The 20,767-nt window shown below is 40.5% G+C and overlaps 1 protein-coding gene across 2 annotated transcripts in view; it reads right to left on the minus strand.

Moving 5' to 3' along the window:
• TCF7L1 (transcription factor 7 like 1) overlaps nucleotides 1-20,767 on the minus strand; it is a 73,776-nt gene that overhangs the window by 46,570 nt on the left and 6,439 nt on the right. The window contains exons 2-5 of one of the 2 annotated variants that reach the window (XM_081333694.1): nucleotides 17,602-17,641; nucleotides 12,085-12,150; nucleotides 8,230-8,293; nucleotides 5,340-5,470 (exon numbers count right to left, since the gene is read on the minus strand). In XM_081333694.1, coding sequence (XP_081189820.1) covers nucleotides 5,340-5,470; nucleotides 8,230-8,293; nucleotides 12,085-12,150; nucleotides 17,602-17,622 — 282 coding nt within the window. In that variant the 5' untranslated portion in view covers nucleotides 17,623-17,641. Of the gene's footprint in view, nucleotides 1-5,339; nucleotides 5,471-8,229; nucleotides 8,294-8,480; nucleotides 8,890-12,084; nucleotides 12,151-17,601; nucleotides 17,642-20,767 lie in introns of those variants that run through there. The other variant, XM_081333693.1, reaches the window with a different exon arrangement.

Raw genomic sequence — 20,767 nt, forward strand, 5'->3', positions numbered from 1 at the left:
GGCCCGCGGGCCAGCAGTTTAACAGCCCTGCTCTACACTGATTGTAAAACAGTACAACATAAAAATATTATTTTTTATCCATTCCAGTGTCTGATTCAATGTTAACATGAGACAATTTTGGCTACATCACTTTTAATAACCATGGGGTAAAAGTACATCTTCATCTTAATTCCTTGTCAGTTAAGTTTTACAATGATAAACCATGCTATAACAAACACTGTTAGAATTACTTGAAATTTCACTTTTAAACAACAGCAATAAAAAAAGGAAAATGATCCTTGTGTCCCAAACCTACAGCAAGAAATTCTGTGGAACAGAATTCTAATTTAGAATTCTAATTCTAAAACAATTACTATTGCATTTGCACCAAACTCAAGAAATTAAAAAGCAGTCTACACACCATTGTGGCACATTAGGACTTGTTGCTCTCTGGCTATCCATTTTACCTCTAAAAGAAGGTACATCTATAGAATTGAAAGAAATGATCTAAGCATGACAGATTCAGACGAAACAAGCCTACTCCCATAAAATAATAATAATAAAATAATAAAAATAATAATAATAATCCAGGTGTAACAGACCAATTGAATAAAATGATTCATGTAAAAATAGCAGAGTTGCTATGAATTTATTGTAACAACTTCTCACGTGGTCTTGTAGAATCCATTCATCATTAATGCTATAATATTCAATCAGTTTAAACTGTTTTCATAAGCAAAAGAGAACTCTTAATTAACTGGGCAGATTTTTAGAAAATGGTTAATCTTCTTATACAAACACTCAGGTAATGTTTGTTTTAAGATTATGCCTACTATGAAATGTCTGCATGTAATTAAATTTCTAAGTAGGGAACTTTGGGCTTTCCAAGATAACATTTCTATCCTTTATAATCTGGCATGGCCAATGGGGCTATGAAGTCCTACAAATCTGAAAGTCCAAGGATCACCATTATCAATCTAAATATGAGGAAAATGTGTTTTCCTTTAAATAGCACAGGGAAAATGCACCTTTACTTCTTCTAGAAGTGTAATAAAGCTTTATGTCATTCCATCTATCCCTTAAATTTATGGATTAATCAAAGCGCAGTAAAGCCACCAGATTGGAGATACTTGCTGAGGAAATTGATAAGATGTTCATTGACAACTCAAAGGAGAAGAATAGATTCACATGTTAAGGAAGCAGGCAGGGAATCCCTAATGGCTACAGAACACAATGAGCTCCTGAGGGTTATGGCATCTGTAGAATTTGGAATTGGAGTTGGAACACTGGGGGGGCTGGCCTCCAGAGAATTCAATTTACTGTCTAACGCTTGGTCAATTTGCTTAATCACTTTTTAAAATGTCTGTGGGGACACACAATGTCAGCCCATTAACAGCTTTTAAATGGCTTAAGTCTCCTCTTAAATGAGAAAAGCAGAGCAAACAAGAGATGGTTGTAAGATCTGTCTATGTCATAATTCTTTTATGTGTTTATTTTGCCAGTCGAAATTTAGAGTGATATATTAAGTCATTACTAAACTGTGCTCCCAATTATTCTTTCCCAAAGAAAAAGGGAAAACAAAAATAATACAATGATTAACTAACCTTTGAACTATTATTATGACATTTTCTAGATGTTTACTGAGGATGTTTTTGGGTTTACTCATTTTTATTAACAAAAATTACTATAACCTGTAACTACTAGTTCTCTATATTTCCTTATGTAAATCAAAACAAATTAACCAAATAGTATTCACAAATCTTATACAACCAAATGTATGCAAACATAAAGAAAAAATCTGAAATCTTACATGCACTTAAGAGGGGAAAAACTGAGCAAACTTACTTTTATCTAAATGAAAATCTTTAAAATTATTAATCAATTCAGTTCTACATAACAAACTTGTACTTCAGGCAGCAATTTAGAGATCTGGATGTTATGCTCATTTTTAAATTAAAAATATTGAGATCAAGAGTATGTTTCTTATCAGTTGTACACTTTAACCCATATGTAAAGTCTTTAACCAGAGTTCAAATGGGCTAAAGCTCATATAATTTATTTTCCCTTTCCAGTATGAATTTTTACCTTCTTTTCTGAAAGAAATTAGTGGCATAAGATTAAATCTTTTAACTTTCTAAAAAGCTAGTTTTAATCAGACATTACTAATCTGTTTAAAAAAGCGTTCATATTTTAATTAAAAATCAACATTAGTAGCATTATTAATTCAGATAAAACAATACAGTGTTTCTCAATCTCAATATTCACATGTGAAATTGAGAAGCACTGGAATAAAACCCTATGGCTTCTGCTGTTAAAGAAAGAGGAAAGCTCATGCTGCAAAGCTTCATACAATCCTAGATTGGAAGGTAAGTAAAAGTCAACAAGTTTAATCCTCTGAACACGTCAGGATTCACTGTACCTTCTTCTTCACTTCTTCTTTTACCATTTTGGGTGTCAAGGGATTCACTGTACCATCGCTGATCAATGACTGCCCTTTTTAAAAAAAAATCCCAGGGAAGGAGAAGAAACCCCTCCATTTGGTAGCTCACTCCTGATTAGCAGCTCTTGCTATCAAAAATCTTCCTAATTTATAATCTATATCCTTGAACTTCCACCCCATTACTTCTAGTCTCATCCACTGGATCAAGTGAAAAGGATAGCCCTTTAGTATTTGAAGACAGCGTTCATGTCCCTACTCAACTCTACTTTTGTTACCACGTACCTAGTTCTTTTAACCATTCCTCATAGGACATATTGTGCTTAAATAAGCCTATTTTATAGAAGCGTAGTATAATACCCCTACCTTAGCTACAGTCAACCTATCTAAATATTAGTAGCAACTTGTGATAATACAGTCATTAGCTGTGGAGAAAATTAGGACGGTGGTGTAGGAATGCCTGCAAAGTACACCATGGTTATATTGTTTATTAATCCCAAGGACACATGGAAGCTCTCTTTTGAAAGAGCCTGGCAAAAGGTCTGAAATCACTATCTTGCCTATAGTGTCTCCAATCTGGATAAACTTTGGTTTCAAGTACTATTTTATGCTAAACAGAAATCAAGGTTTTGGATGATGTACTTGACCTTAGGAAAACTCCCAGACCACAATAAGTCAAACTATGATTAAAAGAGTAAGACAGAAGACAATGTATACAACTACTCCAAGTTCTTTGAATGTTTTGTAAACATACTGTGTCCATATGTAGCAGTAGCCATAATGGGATTTGTTTGCTTTAGCTTTAGCACAGGGCTACAAAACTCTGAACCAATACAGTAAATGGCAACAAAAAAATGTTTCACTGCCATCTAGTAATGGCCTGGATTTTTGCAGTCCAATTCAAGTAGCTTACTTTAAACCCAACACAGTTCGCCAAGTGTTATAGTTTTCCCACAATGTGGGATTCCAGCTGCCTTGGTAAATGATTAGCAAATCGTAGTGGTAATATCTTAGAAGGATATGAGAATGCTCCAAAATTTATAACAATAGTAAGGATCATTAACAATCATGCTCTAAAGGTTTATATTTAGTGCATACTAATGTCAATATTGATCTTACTGCCACCAAAGTACAAAGATAATACAGTGTTTCCCATCTTAAATTAATTGCCAGGTAATAAAAATGTCAGATAATACTACTACACTATTGATACTTTATTATAATTACATTGATTACCCAGGTAGATACTCCCAGATTCTTATGACTCTTAATATTCATTAAGCATTAAAGCCTTATGTAAGTTCTGCTTGCTAACTCTCACAGTATAGCAAATACATACATGTAACTAGTATACCCAGCAGCTAATAGTCAAGGTCATGCTGGCTCAGATATAGAAATATTTATTTTATTTATTTTATTTTATTAGATTTATATACTGCCCCTCTCCCGAAGGACTCGGGGTGGTGAAATAAAACAGAACTATAATGAACGGTAAATGCTGATGCAGTTTATTCTCCATAACTGCTAATTTCATCAAGCTATGTATAACCTAGGATCAATTTCCTAGCCAATCACTTGCGAAAAGCCACTCTTAAGCAGAGTTTTGCAATTCTGGCTTCCAAGTATTATTACATTATACTACAGTTCCGTCAACCACAGCCAGTCTGGAATTCATGTATTGCAGAAAAATGCAGAGGTTTGTTATAAGTAGTATACAAATTTTATAAGGCTTGTGAACATTTAGGAAGTCCAAATATACTCAACAAAAGTCTTACCTTAAAGGACAAATAAGCAAAATATATTAAGCAGGCTGTCCTTGAAGGCAAATTGAACAGGCTTAACTTGAGAGCTAGACTACCCAAACCTGATTAAAGAATCCTCTGTGCCACTATCTAATGTTATCTAGATTTTTGCAATCCTCATAGTCCCAACTAAGGTTTCAAGGAAAATAAGAATTATTTGGTGGATTTACATGAGAGCCTATCTCACAATAGTAAAAATATAAAACCCACAGCAGTCAGGAAAAAAAATTACAAAGCCACAAGCCAACATTCAACACAACCAAGAAACAGGCTCCTTCCCACACTTGGGAATCCCAGGCTCAAGCACAGAGCCCTCTCCTCAGAGCCTTATGGAAGGCCAACAGGGACAGGAGCAATCTGATTTTTAGAGGGATACTATTCCAGAGGGCAGATGCCAGGACATAATAGACCTTTCTCTAAGTTTCTATGAAAAGCACTGGAAAATATAGAGTAACATATGTTTAATAACTGATAAAGTTAATTCCCTTTTGTTTTATCTACACTGTATTAATTCAGATCTAATCTATCTCTCTACCTTTCCCTGTATACATATAGAAGTGCAATTAAAAATATTATGCTGTAGTTCTTTTCTTCCATCAACAGCATGGGTAGCCTTCTCTTAAGTCTAACTCTGTCATCTATTCAGAATGTATTCATTAAATATATTTTATTCCACTTGGAATTACAGAAAAACCTGCAGCATCTTTTCCAAAATAAACAGTTCGTCAAAAATGTGAATAAACATGATATAAACCTTAAATTTACTGAATGATTTTCAGTAGATATGCACGCTTTTTGTTCTGGACTGTGGGATAGGTGGGCTAAAATGAGACAAAATCCTATGAAAATATATCCAATGTGGTGAAATATTTTCAATTCTATAAATCATTAAGCTGAAAATCTGGCAGCGTAGGACAGACTGCCTATCTTTAGTCTCCTTATCTGTAAGGGTTCTATTTCTAACACTTCCAGGTTTAAAAGATTGACTGCTTATTATACTGAGATATCAAATGTAAAACAACACCCTTCAGCGCAGCTATATAAAACCACTACATCCAACCTGAATTCCCCTTTGCAGAAGAAAAAAATTAATCACACGTATGGCAAAACAAAGTACTTACTGTTCGAGCACCACTTGGAGACAAGGCTCCACTAGGAAGGTAAGGGCTTCCCAGCTCTGGGATCATCAAGAAAGGATAACTTGGATAAGGAGTCCCTTTAAAAAAGCCTCCATCTTGCTGTCTTCTAATTACTATGGAAGAAGGAAGATATTAGCTATAAACAGTGAGAGTACAAAACTCTCTGACAAATGCCAAAACAACCAACTTAAGTTTAAAATGTATGAAATTACAAAAGTTAGAATTCTAACTCCAAGAATTATGAAAGATCAGAACTCAAGAAAAACCAGCTAGGATCACAAAGCAGAGAAAAATTAACACTGAAGCAAAAAGTACTAAACAAGATGAAATTGCATTTATTCCATTTTATCATCTAGTATTCTTGAAACAAATCTGAAACAACAGAAATTACTTCTAATTAAAACATTCAACTAATCAAAATCCAATAGTTCAGTGATATTTATCCACAAGAAAATATCTATAACATCACAAGTTTCATTCAAATGCTTTAAGTCAAAATGTGACACCTGTTGTCTTCCAGTTTTTTCCCATACAAAATCTCAAACTATAATTTGCTTAACCATAATTTATTCAATAAATCACGTGACAAGATTCAGAGTTAAGTCAAAAAATCTAAAAATGGGTCAGCATATGGACCCTCCAGAAACTTAGTGCTTAACCTCCAGGGTAGTTTGGTCAACCTTCAGAGTTGTGCAAATAACATTTAGAAAACCACAATGAGAAAACACCTATGAGAAATGCAGGCATGCTAAGATCAACATATATTACCAAGAAATGAGCTTTTATAAAAAGCTATTTTTTCCTCCTTATGGGCCAGTCATTAATCCAAACTGCAGTTGTTACAAACGTCCCAAAGTTTTTCTCTTTGGGACAAAAGTTGAGGAAACATATGCAGGTCTTTCATTCAGTGAGTTAGGGATTTACGCAATCACATCTTAATATCTGCACTCGTACCAAAGTACCACATCATTTATCAAGATTAATTGCAGTCCAAAACTCTACTCAAATACACAAATAATAATATTATAACCTTTACTTCACCTACTGTATGCTGTTAAGATGAGGGAGAATAAGAGTTGTTACACACACACACACACCCATGTGCAAAAACATGGGGAGGAATCCACCTATTAGGTTAATTTTAAACTTAGTTCCACCAAACAATTTTCCCTGAACCAAGCAACACTTATTTCTGAGTAAACACTTTAAAACTTCCACAGCAATTTCTATATTTAGAAATAAACTGTATTCAATGTTTTGAATAAATGTATTCATAACATGGATGCTTTGGAATGGATCATTAAGGAATTCGTACTTTTTAAGTTACCTGAACAATTAGAAACTCTTATATTAGTGGGTGAATTCTGACATCTCCATTCAAAAGTTCTGCGATGCATTTTTATTTATTTATTTTGGGCTAAAGCCTACTACTGACTTTGAAATAATTCCAATCCAGGCCAAGGGGACTTATTCCCTTGTCAATCAGCAAGTGTACACATAAATATGAACATAATAGAACATTTCTGCATAAAGATGCACAACATTAAACTATATTCCTCTCACTGATCTTAAACTTCTTCATTCAGAAGTAAAATGGTGCCTCTTGTTTGAGAACACTGATAAAATTTACCATCAGAACATTGGAAAAGCATTACTTTTTCCTAAAGAGCCGTATGTCACCAGGTGCTTTGTTTACTCCAAGTAAATCTTGTAAACCTCAACGAGTCAATCCTCAGCCCTGCAAATTGAACGCTAAAGTCTAGACACAAATAAAGTTGAGTATTTGTAGCTCAGGGTTGAAATGGTGGTCTCCGAGCTTGGCTCTTTTCTTGCAGACCTTTCATTACCCAAGGTAGGCAACACTGCCAGTGCCTGTGATGTTACCTAGTTTGGGTTAACTAGGACCGACGGTCACTAGCATCGATGATGTTACCTAGTTTGGGTTAACTAGGACCGAGGAAGGTCACTAGCATCGATGATGTTACCTAGTTTGGGTTAACTAGGACCGACGAAGGTTACTAGCATCGATGATGTTACCTAGTTTGGGTTAACTAGGACCGACGAAGGTTACTAGCATTGATGATGTTACCTAGTTTGGGTAATGAAAAAAGGTCTTGCCAGAAAACAGCGCCAGGGACCCCCCCCCCTCGAGATGGCTGCACCTTGATCTCCAAAGGTAGCCAAAGAGCAGAATCCCGTGGCTGCCACTTTAAACCCGCTCACCCAGGAAGGGGTCACTTCCATGCCAAAAAGGGGTCTTGTTCCAGAGCAAATAAACCAGAGTCAGCCACCTTTTTTTTTAAAAAAAAAAAAGCCGGGCTGGGATTACTGGGAGGGGGGGGAGAGGAGGATTCCGTCTTTTGTGCGGAAGCAAGCAAGCAAAAGGGCAGCAGAGGCCCCCCCCCACAAGCCCAACAGCGCCCTTTTGCAAAGAGGGCGAACTTCACTTGGGAACCAGCTGCCCGCTCTCTCTCTCCCCCCCTCCCCCCCCCACTGCGCGGGGATTCCAAATCCGGATTAGGATCCGGCGCTCGGACTGGCGCGGCCGAGGGAGGGGGGTGAGGGGAAAAAAAAGCAAAACAAAAAAAACCACCCGCTCGGGGAGAGCTGAGGAAACGTTCAGCCCGGGGTCCTTTTTTCCAGAAAGGAAGGGCCGGGGACAAACCGGGTGGGGGAGGGGAATCAGGGCCCAAGTTGTGGTGGGGGGGGGGTCCGTCAGGCAAATCCGGAGGAGTCCGGGGGAAGCTCCTCTCTCCCGTCCCGGGAAACGAGGAAGGGAAGAGAAGCCGGAGGAGAGGAGCAGCAGGTCGTCGCCGCCGCCGCCACCACGCCCCACCTCCCCGCCCCGTCCCCGCACTTCTTGGCTGGCTACCTTCGGCTGCAGCGTCCCGCGGCTTCTGGAAACTTTCCCGCGGCGGCTGAGGCGGCCTCTCCGACTGCGGGGGGGGGGGAGGGCGGAGGAGAAAGAGGAGGGGGAGGGGGAGACACAAAGAAAGGGGGTTGAGACGACGCGGCCAAAAGCGCCCCCGGCCAATTTCCCCCCCTCCCTCCCTCAGCCCCCCCCAGCCCCATTTCCGCCCCCGCCCCGGCCGCCCCCCCCGCGCGCGCCTCTCCCGCTTTTACCTCAGAGTCGGACCCGGAGGCGCTGCCGCCGCCGCGGCTCTCGGACTCGTGGACGAGCGAGGACTTGAGCTCGTCCAGGTCGCCATGAGCCGAGCCGCGCCCCCCGGCGCCCTTGTCCTGCTCGTCGCCCTCGTCCTGGAAGGGGATGAGCTCGTCCGGGGCGCCCAGGTCGTCGCTGCTGCTGCCGCCGCCGCCTCCGCTACCGCCGCCTCCTGCTCCTCCGGCGGCGGCGGCGGCGGGCTGCAGCTGAGGCATGGTGCGGCGGGGTCCCGGTGCGGCGGGCGGCCGCTCCGCGCACCCCGCCTGCCTCAGCCCGGCCTCCCGCCTCAGCCCCGTCCCGCCGCCGCCGCCGCCGCCGCCCCGACAAAGTTTTGACACTCGCAGGAAGGGAGGCGGAGGCGCCGCGGAGCTTCCCCTCCTGCGGCGTCGAGGCAGCGCGGAGAGGCGGGAAAAAGCCAGGCGGCGCCGGACCGGGAAGGCTGGGCGGCGGCGGCGGGAGCCCGGGTGGAAGTCGCTGGCTCCGGCGGCCGGAGGGGTCCCCTGCTCAGCCCACCCGGGGAGGGTCGAGAATGCGAGCGAGGGGCCGGGAAGGAGGAGGAGGAGGAGGCGGAGGAGGAGCTCCCGCTGCAAATTGACACCCCGGGCGAGCAGGGGGAGGGGAGGGGAGGAGGAACGGCCCCCCCGCCAGACACCCCCTTCCGCTCCCCCTCCCCCGCCGCCCCCTCCCCTTTCTCCCGGGACCCCCCAGCGCCGCGCCCCCTCCCCGCGCAGGGCATCCCCTCCCGCTTTTCCCAGATGCGCGCACTTTCCCTTCTCCCTCCCCGCTTGGATTGTGATTTCCAAGCGGGGAGGGGAGGGGAGGGGGAGGCCCTTTTGGAGCGGGTCTTCCCTCCCGGGCTCTGCCTTCTTTCTTTTTCTTTTTTTTTCTCCTTTTCTTTTCTCTTTTCCTCCTCGAAAGGAGGGGTGCTCCAAAAAAAGAAAAAAAGAAAAAAAAAGCAAGGGATCGCTGGAAGCAAACAAGGGTGGGGAGGGGGGGGGAAGAGAAGAGAGGCGGACCTCCTTGCAAAATCTCGCCTGGCCAAATTTTACCAAAAAAAAAAGAAAAAAAAAGCAAGGAATCCCCGAGGGAGCCGCCTCTCGCTCCCCACACCCAGCCACCACTCCCCTACCACCCCCCCACACACACACACCCGATCCCGGATTGCTAAATCTTTGCGGGCGGGTTTGCATTTCAATGGATGGGGATTAAAGAGGGAGCTTTTGCAGCCCGATCCTGTGCAAGGTAACTTTTGAGAAGAAGTCAAGCGGGGCGGGAGGAGGAGGAGGAGGAAGGGGGGGCGGGGTGGAGGTTGCAACCTAAGCGTGTTTCCCTTCCGATCTGGAGAGTTAAGTTCCGTGGAATTTGGAAGGGTTTGCTTCGCGAGTAAAGCCCGCTGAAGTTTGCACGGCGTGCCTTATCTTGAGAATTACTTCTCCAGATTACTCAAGCGCCGCGTACGGAACAGCTGCTTGACAGCCATGATGAGAGAGAGAGAGAGAGAGGAGCGTTTAAAGCAAAATCCGGTTGAATTCAGCGGGAGCTTAAATTGCCAAGCGTCCAGCGCGCTCGGGATTGCAGCCATTATTCTCCCCCCCCCTTTTTTTTATTTTTGCAAAGCGGCTAAAACTCCCAAACACACACTCCAACAAGTTGCTAATTATTACACAACACCAACAAGCCAAGAGCAATGGGTGAAAGACACACTCACGCGCACTTATGCTCTCGCTATGTGTGGCATTTACATCCATTTTTCTCTTAGAAATTTTAATTTCCACAGTAATTTTAATGCCTTCCACAGATTTTTTTAAAGCATGCTGCAAACAATGTCTTGAAAGGCAAAGTAGAGCAGAGTTTTGTCAAGTGACATTGGCATGAGAACAGAAGGAGCGATGCTTGTTATTTGTTGTGCTGCTTTCCAGCTCAAACACTTTGGTGCTAGCTACTTTTAATGTTTTATGGCACATTATCCAAATCTGACCTATATCCCATTTTCTGTGGATTACAAGAGCTGAAGGCCAATGTATTTGGATGGCACCAAATTGGATGTACCTGTGATAGAATGGAGCCATTTGGGGGGGGGGGGAATAAATTTGGAATCAGAGAGCCATGGTGGTGCAGTGGTTAGAATGCAGTATTGCAGACTAATTCTGCTGACTGCCTGAAGTTCGATTCTTATCCACTTAAGGTTGACTCAGCCTTCCATCCTTCCATGATCTGTAAAATGAGGACCCAAATTTTTGGGGGGCAATATGCTGACTCTGAAACAGTATAAATGTCTACTTGCTGTTGTTATTCTTATCTTTCAAGGCCTGGCTGTTACTACATTAGGTTCTGGTTCCAGTTATTTCAGCCGGACATTTCCTGCCTCTGGCTATATTAGCACAAAGAGTTGAGAGAAAAACACTTAAACAAGAACACATGCAGCAAAATTACCTACCTACCCGCCTTCTCTTTAACCCAGCACCTCTTCCTTAGATTTTTTTTATCAAAGGTGATAAATAATTTTTAGTATTTATCACCTTTGATAAGGTGATAAGATAAAGATGGTTAGTGTATTTGAGAAATGAAAAGATTAATTCTAAAGCAGAATAGCTATAACAAACGTAGACAAGATCATGAAAGATAAGGGCATTATAATGATAAGAGAGTATCTTAAAGCAAAGATCTTTCTAATGTTGATGCCTTCTGTAAAACCTGGACCTTTGGGGGAAAAAAACAAAATAAAGGGTAAGATTCTTTTAGAATATAGATTTGGATGTAATTAGTCCTGAACCAAAGAAAAGCTGATTGTTCTTCCTTGAAGTGATGTTCAGTAAACAGATTTTGAGCAAGTGATGCAAGTGGAATCTACATAAGAAAAAAGATTATGTTTGGCAAGATTGAGAGAAGTAGAAAAGGGGGAGGAGCATTAATAAGATGGAAGAACAAGATCAAAAAGATTGCCAGAATGCTTTGGCATTCTTTGGCACCTGTTACTAACATTTGGATAAATGGCTCCAAAATGGTATCCACTCATTAAGTTTGCTCCAAGTTTGCACAATGAGATAATCATAAGCCTGAAATCTTGGATAAAATGTAATGTACAGGGCACCAAAAATGGCTCTATAATGGGTGTATTCTCAGTACTTCACTTTGCTTTTGAATGACATTTCAAAGTGAGGATGGCCAGGACAAAGAAAGCCAAAACAGAAGTGAAAAATTGATTTAATTTAAAATACATTGGTATTTTAAAGTAAATATTAGTAGGCTGGATCCAGTAGTGCAGAACAATTCCCCAATTGAGCTGGGTAAAAAAGGTTGTGAAACAGATCCTTTAACATTTTCAAAAGTCCTATTATGTCAGACAGGACATAAAGTGCGAAAGGACTTTGGCTAAATCTTTGAAGGTTTTTTAAAATTAGTTACCGATTGAAGTTGGTATAATTTTAGAGCCTGGTGGTTTAGTCTCTCTACCAAGCACCCTCCAGTTTCACTAAATGTTTTCGTACACGGACTCCGGTTAATGGAAATTTCAGCCCAAATACATCAAGCAAATAACAGATATGGGAAAGCTGTTGCACTCACTGCTCGCTTCACGGGGATTCCCTGAGCCACTTCATAGAAAAAGGAGCCTCTTTTGTGGCCAGCGCTCTGTTAAATGAAATGTGTATATATATACTTAGTTCACCCAGATTGCATTAGAAATATTTAAATACTTTGTCACAGGCTTACCTTGGAGTGTCAACAGGATGTTACATATTTACCTTCTTTTTGTTTTTAAACTTTTCACAGTCAGAATAGACTGCAGTACAGTACACCAGTAAGATTTATTGGCATGTTTGCCAAGAATAAATTTCCAGCACACGTTCCAAGGAAAACTGTGAAACGGCCTTCTAAACCAAAAGAACTAAGAAGCTGCATTATGTTCGCAACTACTGGTAGTTCTCGACTTATGACCAGAATTTCGTATAAGCAAGCAGATTGAAGTGAGTCGTGTCCGATTTTATGACTTTACTTTTTCCACAGTTGCTAGGTGAATCACTGCAATTGTGTGAATCACGTGGTCGTTAAATGAATCTAACTTCTGCTGTTGACTCTGCTTGTTGGAAACTGGCTGGGAAGGTCGCAAGTGGCAATCACATGACCCCGGGACGCTGCGGTAGTTGTAAGTGCCAGGGCTGGTCTTAAATACGATTGTAACTTAAAACGCTTGGTTGCTAAATGAATGGTTGTAAGTTGAGGATTACTTACATTTCATGCTGCAAAGTAAAAGCTGTGGTGCCTGCAACCAGCTGACTTGTTCTTACCTGATGCCTTAATTAATTTCGTAAAAGAGTCTTAATTGAGCTGGAAAGAATTACTACGCAGTGTGATATATCATGGCTTGTATATACACGATGTGACATGTTTTATCTTTGTTTTATCTTTGGGTAGGAGTCAGAGTGCAACCATCTACCCTGTATTTTTGCTCATCTGGTGCTAGAGGAAAGCCTTCATGTTGTGGATTATTATTATTAGCACAGGTAGGTCAAAAAAGTCAACAAAAAGAATAAAAGCAGGAGATAAAATGATACTGTTAAGCAATAGGATTAACAGTAAAAATCAGCAACGCAGTGGTTTAAGAATTTGGGAGGAAGATAGCTTCTGATACAATCCAAGAGAGATAGGCAGTTGAGAAATATGAAGAAAAATAAAGAAATTGCCACCACTATGGTTTATACTTTGTAAGATATAAGTTAACAGATCAGTACTTATTTTGTACTGTTTGGCATATGAAAGACAACAGGGAAGAAAATTGAGAAAAATCAAGGCAGGGCAAATGAGAAGAATTTTTATTCTCGTTTTAGAATTTGTATTGCAATGGCTAGCTTCATTCACACTGAGCTAAGCTATGGTTTATTTTAGCCATGATTGAATAAACCATAGATATCTAGGTTGAAGATTACACTAATACACCATAGTTTGCAAACTATGAACAGAGTTCAGATGTCAATAGCCAATCCTGAATGAACTGTACTGTGATGTAACCTAATATGTAAACTCAGACTTGGCTACAATTTGATCAGTGAATCTTACTTCTAAATAATTATGTGTGGAATTATATACTTTTGTTTTAGCAGTATTTGAAGATGAGATGATTTTTCATGAATATTTTTTTACTTTTTTTATATGACATTGAAAATGTTATTCTGGCCCAGGCAGTTTTAGCGCATTATAGATTTTATAATAATTATTAAATAAATAGGAGTGTAACTTTCCTTCAGTAATAATAAGAGTATTTCAAAAGGCCTAATGCTTTATTTTCCTGCTATATCTCATTTGAGGCATATACACGTATGTTCATGCAATCACCACAACACCCTAACGATAGATTCTGCTCTCATATATGTTGACTTTCCTACCCTGATGTCCTAACTTAGAGTATGTTCATACAACCCACAAAGCCATATTTTGCTTAACTGTAAAGGAACTGCAGAATACTCTAAGGCAAGCTCTAAAAGTTATAAAGCGTACTGGCTGGGTTTGCGCCTTAAGACTCAGACAAGCAAAACCTGGGATATTGTGTGAATGCTAACTGCAGTTTCTAGCCAGTCTGACTAAATTCTTCTTTCTATGCCATGAATCAAGTAAAGCTTTATAAACGGTGTGTCATGCTTCTGAGGCACTCTAGAAGAGCTGGATGGCAGCTTCTAGCCAGCATAATCTGGAAGTTGAAGTCCAAGTTATAGGGAGGGGACTCGATTGAGCAAGCTTACCATATCTATCTGTCCATATCCATCCATCCATCCAGGCCTACACTCGCTACCTAGCTATTCAGCTGCTAAGAGCTCAGCATGGGTAGCAAGGCAAATATTTTCCCTGGCTGTAAGCAGCTATCCTTGGATCAGGCTAAGAACAAAAGAGTTAAACCACATCTGGAATATTGGTGTGGGATTAACTTTCCCCTGACACATGCTTCTTGCAAACAAATGGTGTTGTGATTGTGCAGACCTTCATTAGAGGAACTTGATGTAATTACCCTCTTTTCTTCACTGGCCTTGCAGCTATCTCAGTTCTGTTTATGAACATTATCAGCATGCATGAATTCCTCTCTCATCTTTTCCATGAGCTTCATTTGTATATTGGGCAAATTGCAGTGGCATAATTTCTTAATCTATCACTTCTGTAACAGAGCTCATTCCTACTTATTCGACTCACAGTTTTGGGATGTTTAAAGATGCTTCAGTGGCATCCCAAGTCACTCTTTGCTTAAGCATAGTTTATTTAATCAACCACCATTGATTGGTTTCTACATGTCCTTAGGCTAGGGCCAGGCTATTGGATCTGGGCTACGAAATATGAACAACCTTTAGATGGCAGAAAAGAGTTAAAAGAGTTTTCTGTATCTCCTTGATGCCATCCGGTGATTTAGATTTTTGTAGCCCATTTATTTATGGATCGAGATGGGGTGGCCAAGCTGTGATACCAGTTCTTTGGACTGAAGAGACGTCCCAACATTCGTTCCATTTCCTTCCAGTTAGCCTTGCTGCAGCTCAGGCTGGCACTTTCCAAATGGATTGGCATGCCTAACTCCAGGGAATTCTGGCAGTATAATTGCCAGAGCAGACAAGAATGTGCAAGAGGCAAAGCCATAGCAAAGTGAAGTGCACTGCATGTAATAAAAGTGTGCAACACAAAAGGTGGATTTAGATCCAATAATAATTGTACTGTACAGACATATAAATTAGTTTCCAACAACCTAGTGACTGGATGAGGTTTAGGTAATAGCTTTTGACTTTTTTATTTGATATGTAGCAGTTACAGAAAACATTGGTCACATTCACTTGAGCTGTGCTGCAATTACATGCCACATATATTGGGCTGTGTTGTTGTTTTTTTAAAAAGTTTGAAAATAGGAAATCAAAGGAGAAGTGAATATTGAACACCCTAGAGTAACCTTCCAGCACTTGTACCCATTGTGGTCAGTGGCCTCACATGTTTGAAAAATGTAAACCTGACTTGTAAACTTTTTTCTTCAGCCACACCTTTTTAAAAAAATTCTTGAACGAAGCATGTTTTGGGAAAAACAAAATGCCGTTAAATGACTCAATTAATTCCATAATGGTTACTTTTAGTTCCAGTCTGATTACATTGGTTTGCAATTAAGTTTAATCTCCCCTCGTGCCCCCCCCTCGCACTTTCACCTTTATATGATTGCGATAAAATTCTGGGGAAGCTACACAGAGTCTGCCGAACAATGATTTTTGTGTTCTATTTACAGTTCTCGTGATTTGGTCCCGGTCTGATGAACACCGGGCAACCTGGCAGTCCTCCAAATAACAGACTTCAACCCAAACCATTATGTCATAACATATGTAAAGGTAATCCTTGACTTACAACAGTTCATTTAGTGACTGTTCAAAGTTAGAACGCCACTAAAAATGTGACATGACCGTTTTTCACAGTTACCACCTTTGTAGCATCCCCACGATCACGTGGATCAAAATTCAGATGCTTGGCACCTGGTTCATATTTATGACGGACGCAGTGCCCCAGGGGTCACGTGATCCCCTTTTGCGACCTTCTGACAAGCAAAGTCAGTGGGGAAGCCTGATTCACTTAACAACCGTGTTACTAACTTAACAACTGCAGTGATCCACTTAACAACTGTGGCAAGAAAAGTTGTAAAATGGGGCAAAACTCACTTGAAAATGTTTCGCTTAGCAACATAAATTGTGGTCGTAACTTGAGGATTAGCTGTACTTGGTTGGAAAAAGAAAAAAAACCCCTAGGTAGGTTTTTCTTCGTAACAACTTGTCCCTAACTGGCCGTTTAGGCCTTTCAGCAGTCACCCATCACTGCTGCATCAATTCACCTTGTTATTTGTTTGTCCTCCTCTTTCCTTCCACCTTTCCCAGCATTAGATCTTTCTCCAGAGAGCTAGGTCATTGCATAATGTGTCCAAAATAGGATAAGTTGAGTCTGGTCATTTGTGTGCTGAATGAAAATTTGGTTCATTTGTTTAGTGATCCATTTGCTTGTTTTCCTTGACAGCCATCAGGCGTATTCTCAGGTGGTTTCTCCAACCCCAAATTTAGCTGTCCTCCTCAAGGTTATTTAAGTTTGAGCCTGATTTAGGCTAGACCAGGGGTAGGCAACCTTGGCTCTTTTATGACTCATGGCTGGCTCAGGAATTCTGGGAGTTGAAGTCCATGAGTCATAAAAGAGCCAAGGTTGCCTACCCCTGGGCTAGACATCCTTCAAATGGGATGCCTTCGAATAGGACTGTCCTCTGTAAAGCAGAACAGGTAGCCTTCCTGCTTGACAAATTTTACATGGGAAAAAAAGTCCATTCCTGTTGCTTGATTGATTTTATCTGGGAAGAGAGTCCATTCCTGTTACTGAGGAATTTTATCTGTTCCCTTGTTCCAACAAACGCTGGATGCTGCACTGTCCTTGATCTCAGGAGAACGAGGGCAGACAAGAATGCGAATCCTAACTGTACAGAGCAAGGATTAGAGGTCTAATACTACTACTATTGTGACAGATATGGGAGTCTCCTTTAGGCCTAGATGGAATTCCTTAGAGAAAACAACCCTTACAATCCCACTCCCAATGTATCTGACTAGCTAAAGAAGAAGCTGTTCCATACCAGACCACAAACTCTTTTTTGTAATTTAGGAACAATGGGGACAGAAGAACATTTTAGCAGCTTTTTATCTCCCCATTTTTTCATATCCAAAAGCCGAATCCATGAAAGGAAGAAACAATAAAGGTGTATGTTGTTGAAAGTGAATATCGGGAGCTATTTTTGATTGACAAATTGGGAGCTCAATGGAACTCATTAAATCTGACCTTGGGCCTCTTCTGGAAAATAGGAATATTAGAGCCTTGTTCCTGCGCTGTTAAAATATTTTGATTCCTCCATTGATCAGCTGAATGTGCTTCTCTCTTCTTCAGGCAGTAATGATTCAGTCTGGAGTCACAGATATTTTTCTACTAATGAAGAACCTTAGCATGAGGTCATGAGGAAAGGTAGCGAGCAGTTCCTGTTAAGAGAGGACTGCAGAGTCCAGTGATAGCAATGCATGAAAATTTGTTTGCCTGCAAATACAGTTTTACCTGCTTATACTTTTTGTTCATTCTTCTTAAATTGTGTGATCTTTAAAAGAAAAAAAAAATCATATTGATCAAGTATGATTTCAACGTACTTTTAAATAATATTGTCTTTGGACAAAGGGATTATCAGATATCAATTGCCCAAACATTTAATAAATTTATTCAGGCACAATTCTTCACTGAATTCCTAAACCCTTCTCTTCAATAGTACACACATACAAACACAAGGTGTGTTCACAATTTGCACTAAGAATAAGGTTGGTAGCCATGGTGGCAGCATAAATCACAAGTAGTTGGGTTTACATTTTATGCTAAGCTATAACTATTTATTTAATATTTATTTAAGCATAAAGAATGGGTTAATTCTACACGCAAAGCCATAAATACTGTAAGCCCCATAATGACTCGATGTATCAAGTAGATCAACACATCATCAGATTTTGTTGAATCTCATCTATCAGGTTGGTGGCCAATATTGAGGAATCATCTAACGTTCGTAGGACCATACATTTTCCTTGATTTATATAGCAGTAGTAAATAGAATTATGTCATCTAAGTCCCGATGAACTAAAGAACAGGCAGATGTTTATAAAAAGTCTTTGGTTATGTCAATTTCTCCCTATCTGGTATTCCCTGATGGGATTACAGCTCTCAAAATTGCAGGAATTGTTGGCTCAAAATATCTGGAGGGCATTAGGTTGGGGGAAGCTGTAATATTCTAAAGATTCCATTACAAAGGGATATAAAATGAACTCAATATGTACAGCTGTTTTCTTGGACTTTCAGTCACCATGCCCTAATGAGGAAATCAGTAGCAACTTGCATATCTTCCATTTCAAAGGTCTCAAGGTCAATATTTGGCATCTCTGTTAAAGGCATCCCAAATAATATGGCTGGCATGATATGCCTGACAGCCTATGAGACTCTTGAAGCACTACTTATTAAGAAACTATTGAATTGCTAACAAGTATCTCAAATCAAGGGACGCGGTTGCTCAGTGGGTTAGGACGCTGAGCTTGTCGATCAGGTCGGCAGTTTGGCGGGTCGAATCCTGAGTGCCGCATAGCAGAGTGAGCGCCTGTTACTCGTCCCAGCTTCTGCCCACCTAGCAGTTCGAAAACATGTAAAAATGCAAGTAGAAAAATAGGGATCACTACGGTGGGAAGGTAACAGCGTTCCGTGCGCCTTTGGCGTATAGTCATGCCGGCCACATGACCACGGAGACGTCCTTGGACAAGCGCTGGCTCTTTGGCTTTGAAACGGAGATGAGCACCGGTCCCTAGAGTCAGAAACGACTAGCATGCATGTGCGGGGGAACCTTTACCTTTTATCTCAAAACACACAAGTCCTTAATAAAGAAACTGGGTTATAATGTACCAATGCAGCTTTCCTGTAATTATTTCAATTTGGATCTTGCCTTTCTATCAAAAGACTGGTCTAGATAACTAACACCTTGCTCTTCTCCTTTCCCTGGTGCTGACCTCCAGCATATATAGCATCATACAAGCTGTGTTCAGACATTACACTAAGCTATACTTTTAACTAAGCCAAAGCCAAAATTTAACAAATCATTGTTTGGTATACACAATCTGTGAATGCAGCATGAGGCATCTTCTTATAGACTTCTGTTGTAAAGTTGCTAAAACTATAATGCCTTATAGAATAGGGTGGACATGTGACACCAGAAGAAGACATTTAAATAAACTGCACGAGCTAATATATATGCCTAAAAATAAGAAAATGTACTGTACATAGTATTATGAATATATAGTAACATGGCAGTTTTTGATAATGGGGAAAGTGAGTCGTGAGCCTGCCAACATTTACTAGTTTGTTCAATTGATCTCATTTTCTGATCTGGCACATATATTCAGCAATTAAATACCTATTTAGGTTGGGATGCATATAGCCTGTTGAAGTACGGATGGCTACTTCATGGTTCAATCTGTTGTCAAATATAGCTTAGCTTGTTGGGCAGACAACTGAGATACGTAATGGTTCACCTTTTGAAGTCATATCACACCATTGTCACATTTGGTACAGCTCCAAGGACTGGACTTGAGGTCAATTTCAAGGCTCCCTGAGTCAGCCTTCCTGCAAATAACATCTCAGGTATTTAAGTTATGAGGCAGCAGAAAGCAGACGCAAATCAACCCCTTGGCTGGGCATATACATGGTTACAGATGTTTACTTTATTGCTTAAAACATCCATATTCTTTTCTGGAACAAAACTGTGTTTATTTGTGTAGGTTGTAGAGCAGCAGAAAGAAACTATTTGTGTAGTCACAATAGTAGTCTGACTTGATTTGAAATACGAAACTGTCTATAGAAAAATATGAATAATTAAAAAACCTGTATCTTGTTTGTACTTTGTTCTTATCAGGAAAGCCAAGAGTTCTAAAAATGGACCGTTAGCTGAGAAGGGGGAAATGAATGTTATTTAATAAAATAAATAATAAATAAAATAAATATTGAGGCTTTCACTTAATGTGAATGAATCCAGCCATTGTGGCTTGTAAATTATTTTTAAGACCTAATGTAAACAGGCAAACCACAGTTAAGCAAACTATGGCTTAGCATATTTGAATTGCATCCCTGAAGTCATGATTAATGCATCATAAGTAATATAAATTAGCAAACGTTCTTAACAAATGTAGGTGAGATAAATAGCTCCAGCTAGCTACTTTTATGGGACAGATTAATTGTCCCCCATGCTATGAGAAGGCAAAGCATTAGGAATGTGAATCTTTTCAAAACTCTTTTGTCAGCTAGAAGAATGTGTTTTAACATAGCCTTTGCAGCAAATTTGTCTGGCATTTAGGAGAAGCTGGAGACTTTCCCCAAACAACAAAAACCTTGGCCATTTGTAAATTTCAGTCCAGATGGGCGCTCTTTCACTATCACACCATCTTAGCATCTCAAGTGAGCAGGGTGTAAAAGATGCCTTGTATGGCAGCCATTGTGTTGGTCAGGAGGTCTATAATTACCCAGATAAGAAGTGCAGAGGTGGGTGAGGGGTGGGGTTAGAAGCAAGGAACTCAAGAGTTCTGGAGTTGTGCAATTACATCCATATTTCCATTCTTTCCAGGAATAGTTTCAATGAACTGATGGAATTACAGAATCTTCCATTTGCCATCCTCTTTGCAGGTAGGCTGCATGGGTAACCAAG

Source organism: Vipera berus (genome assembly GCF_964194415.1).
Source record: "Vipera berus genome assembly, chromosome: 8".
Taxonomy (NCBI): domain Eukaryota; kingdom Metazoa; phylum Chordata; class Lepidosauria; order Squamata; family Viperidae; genus Vipera; species Vipera berus.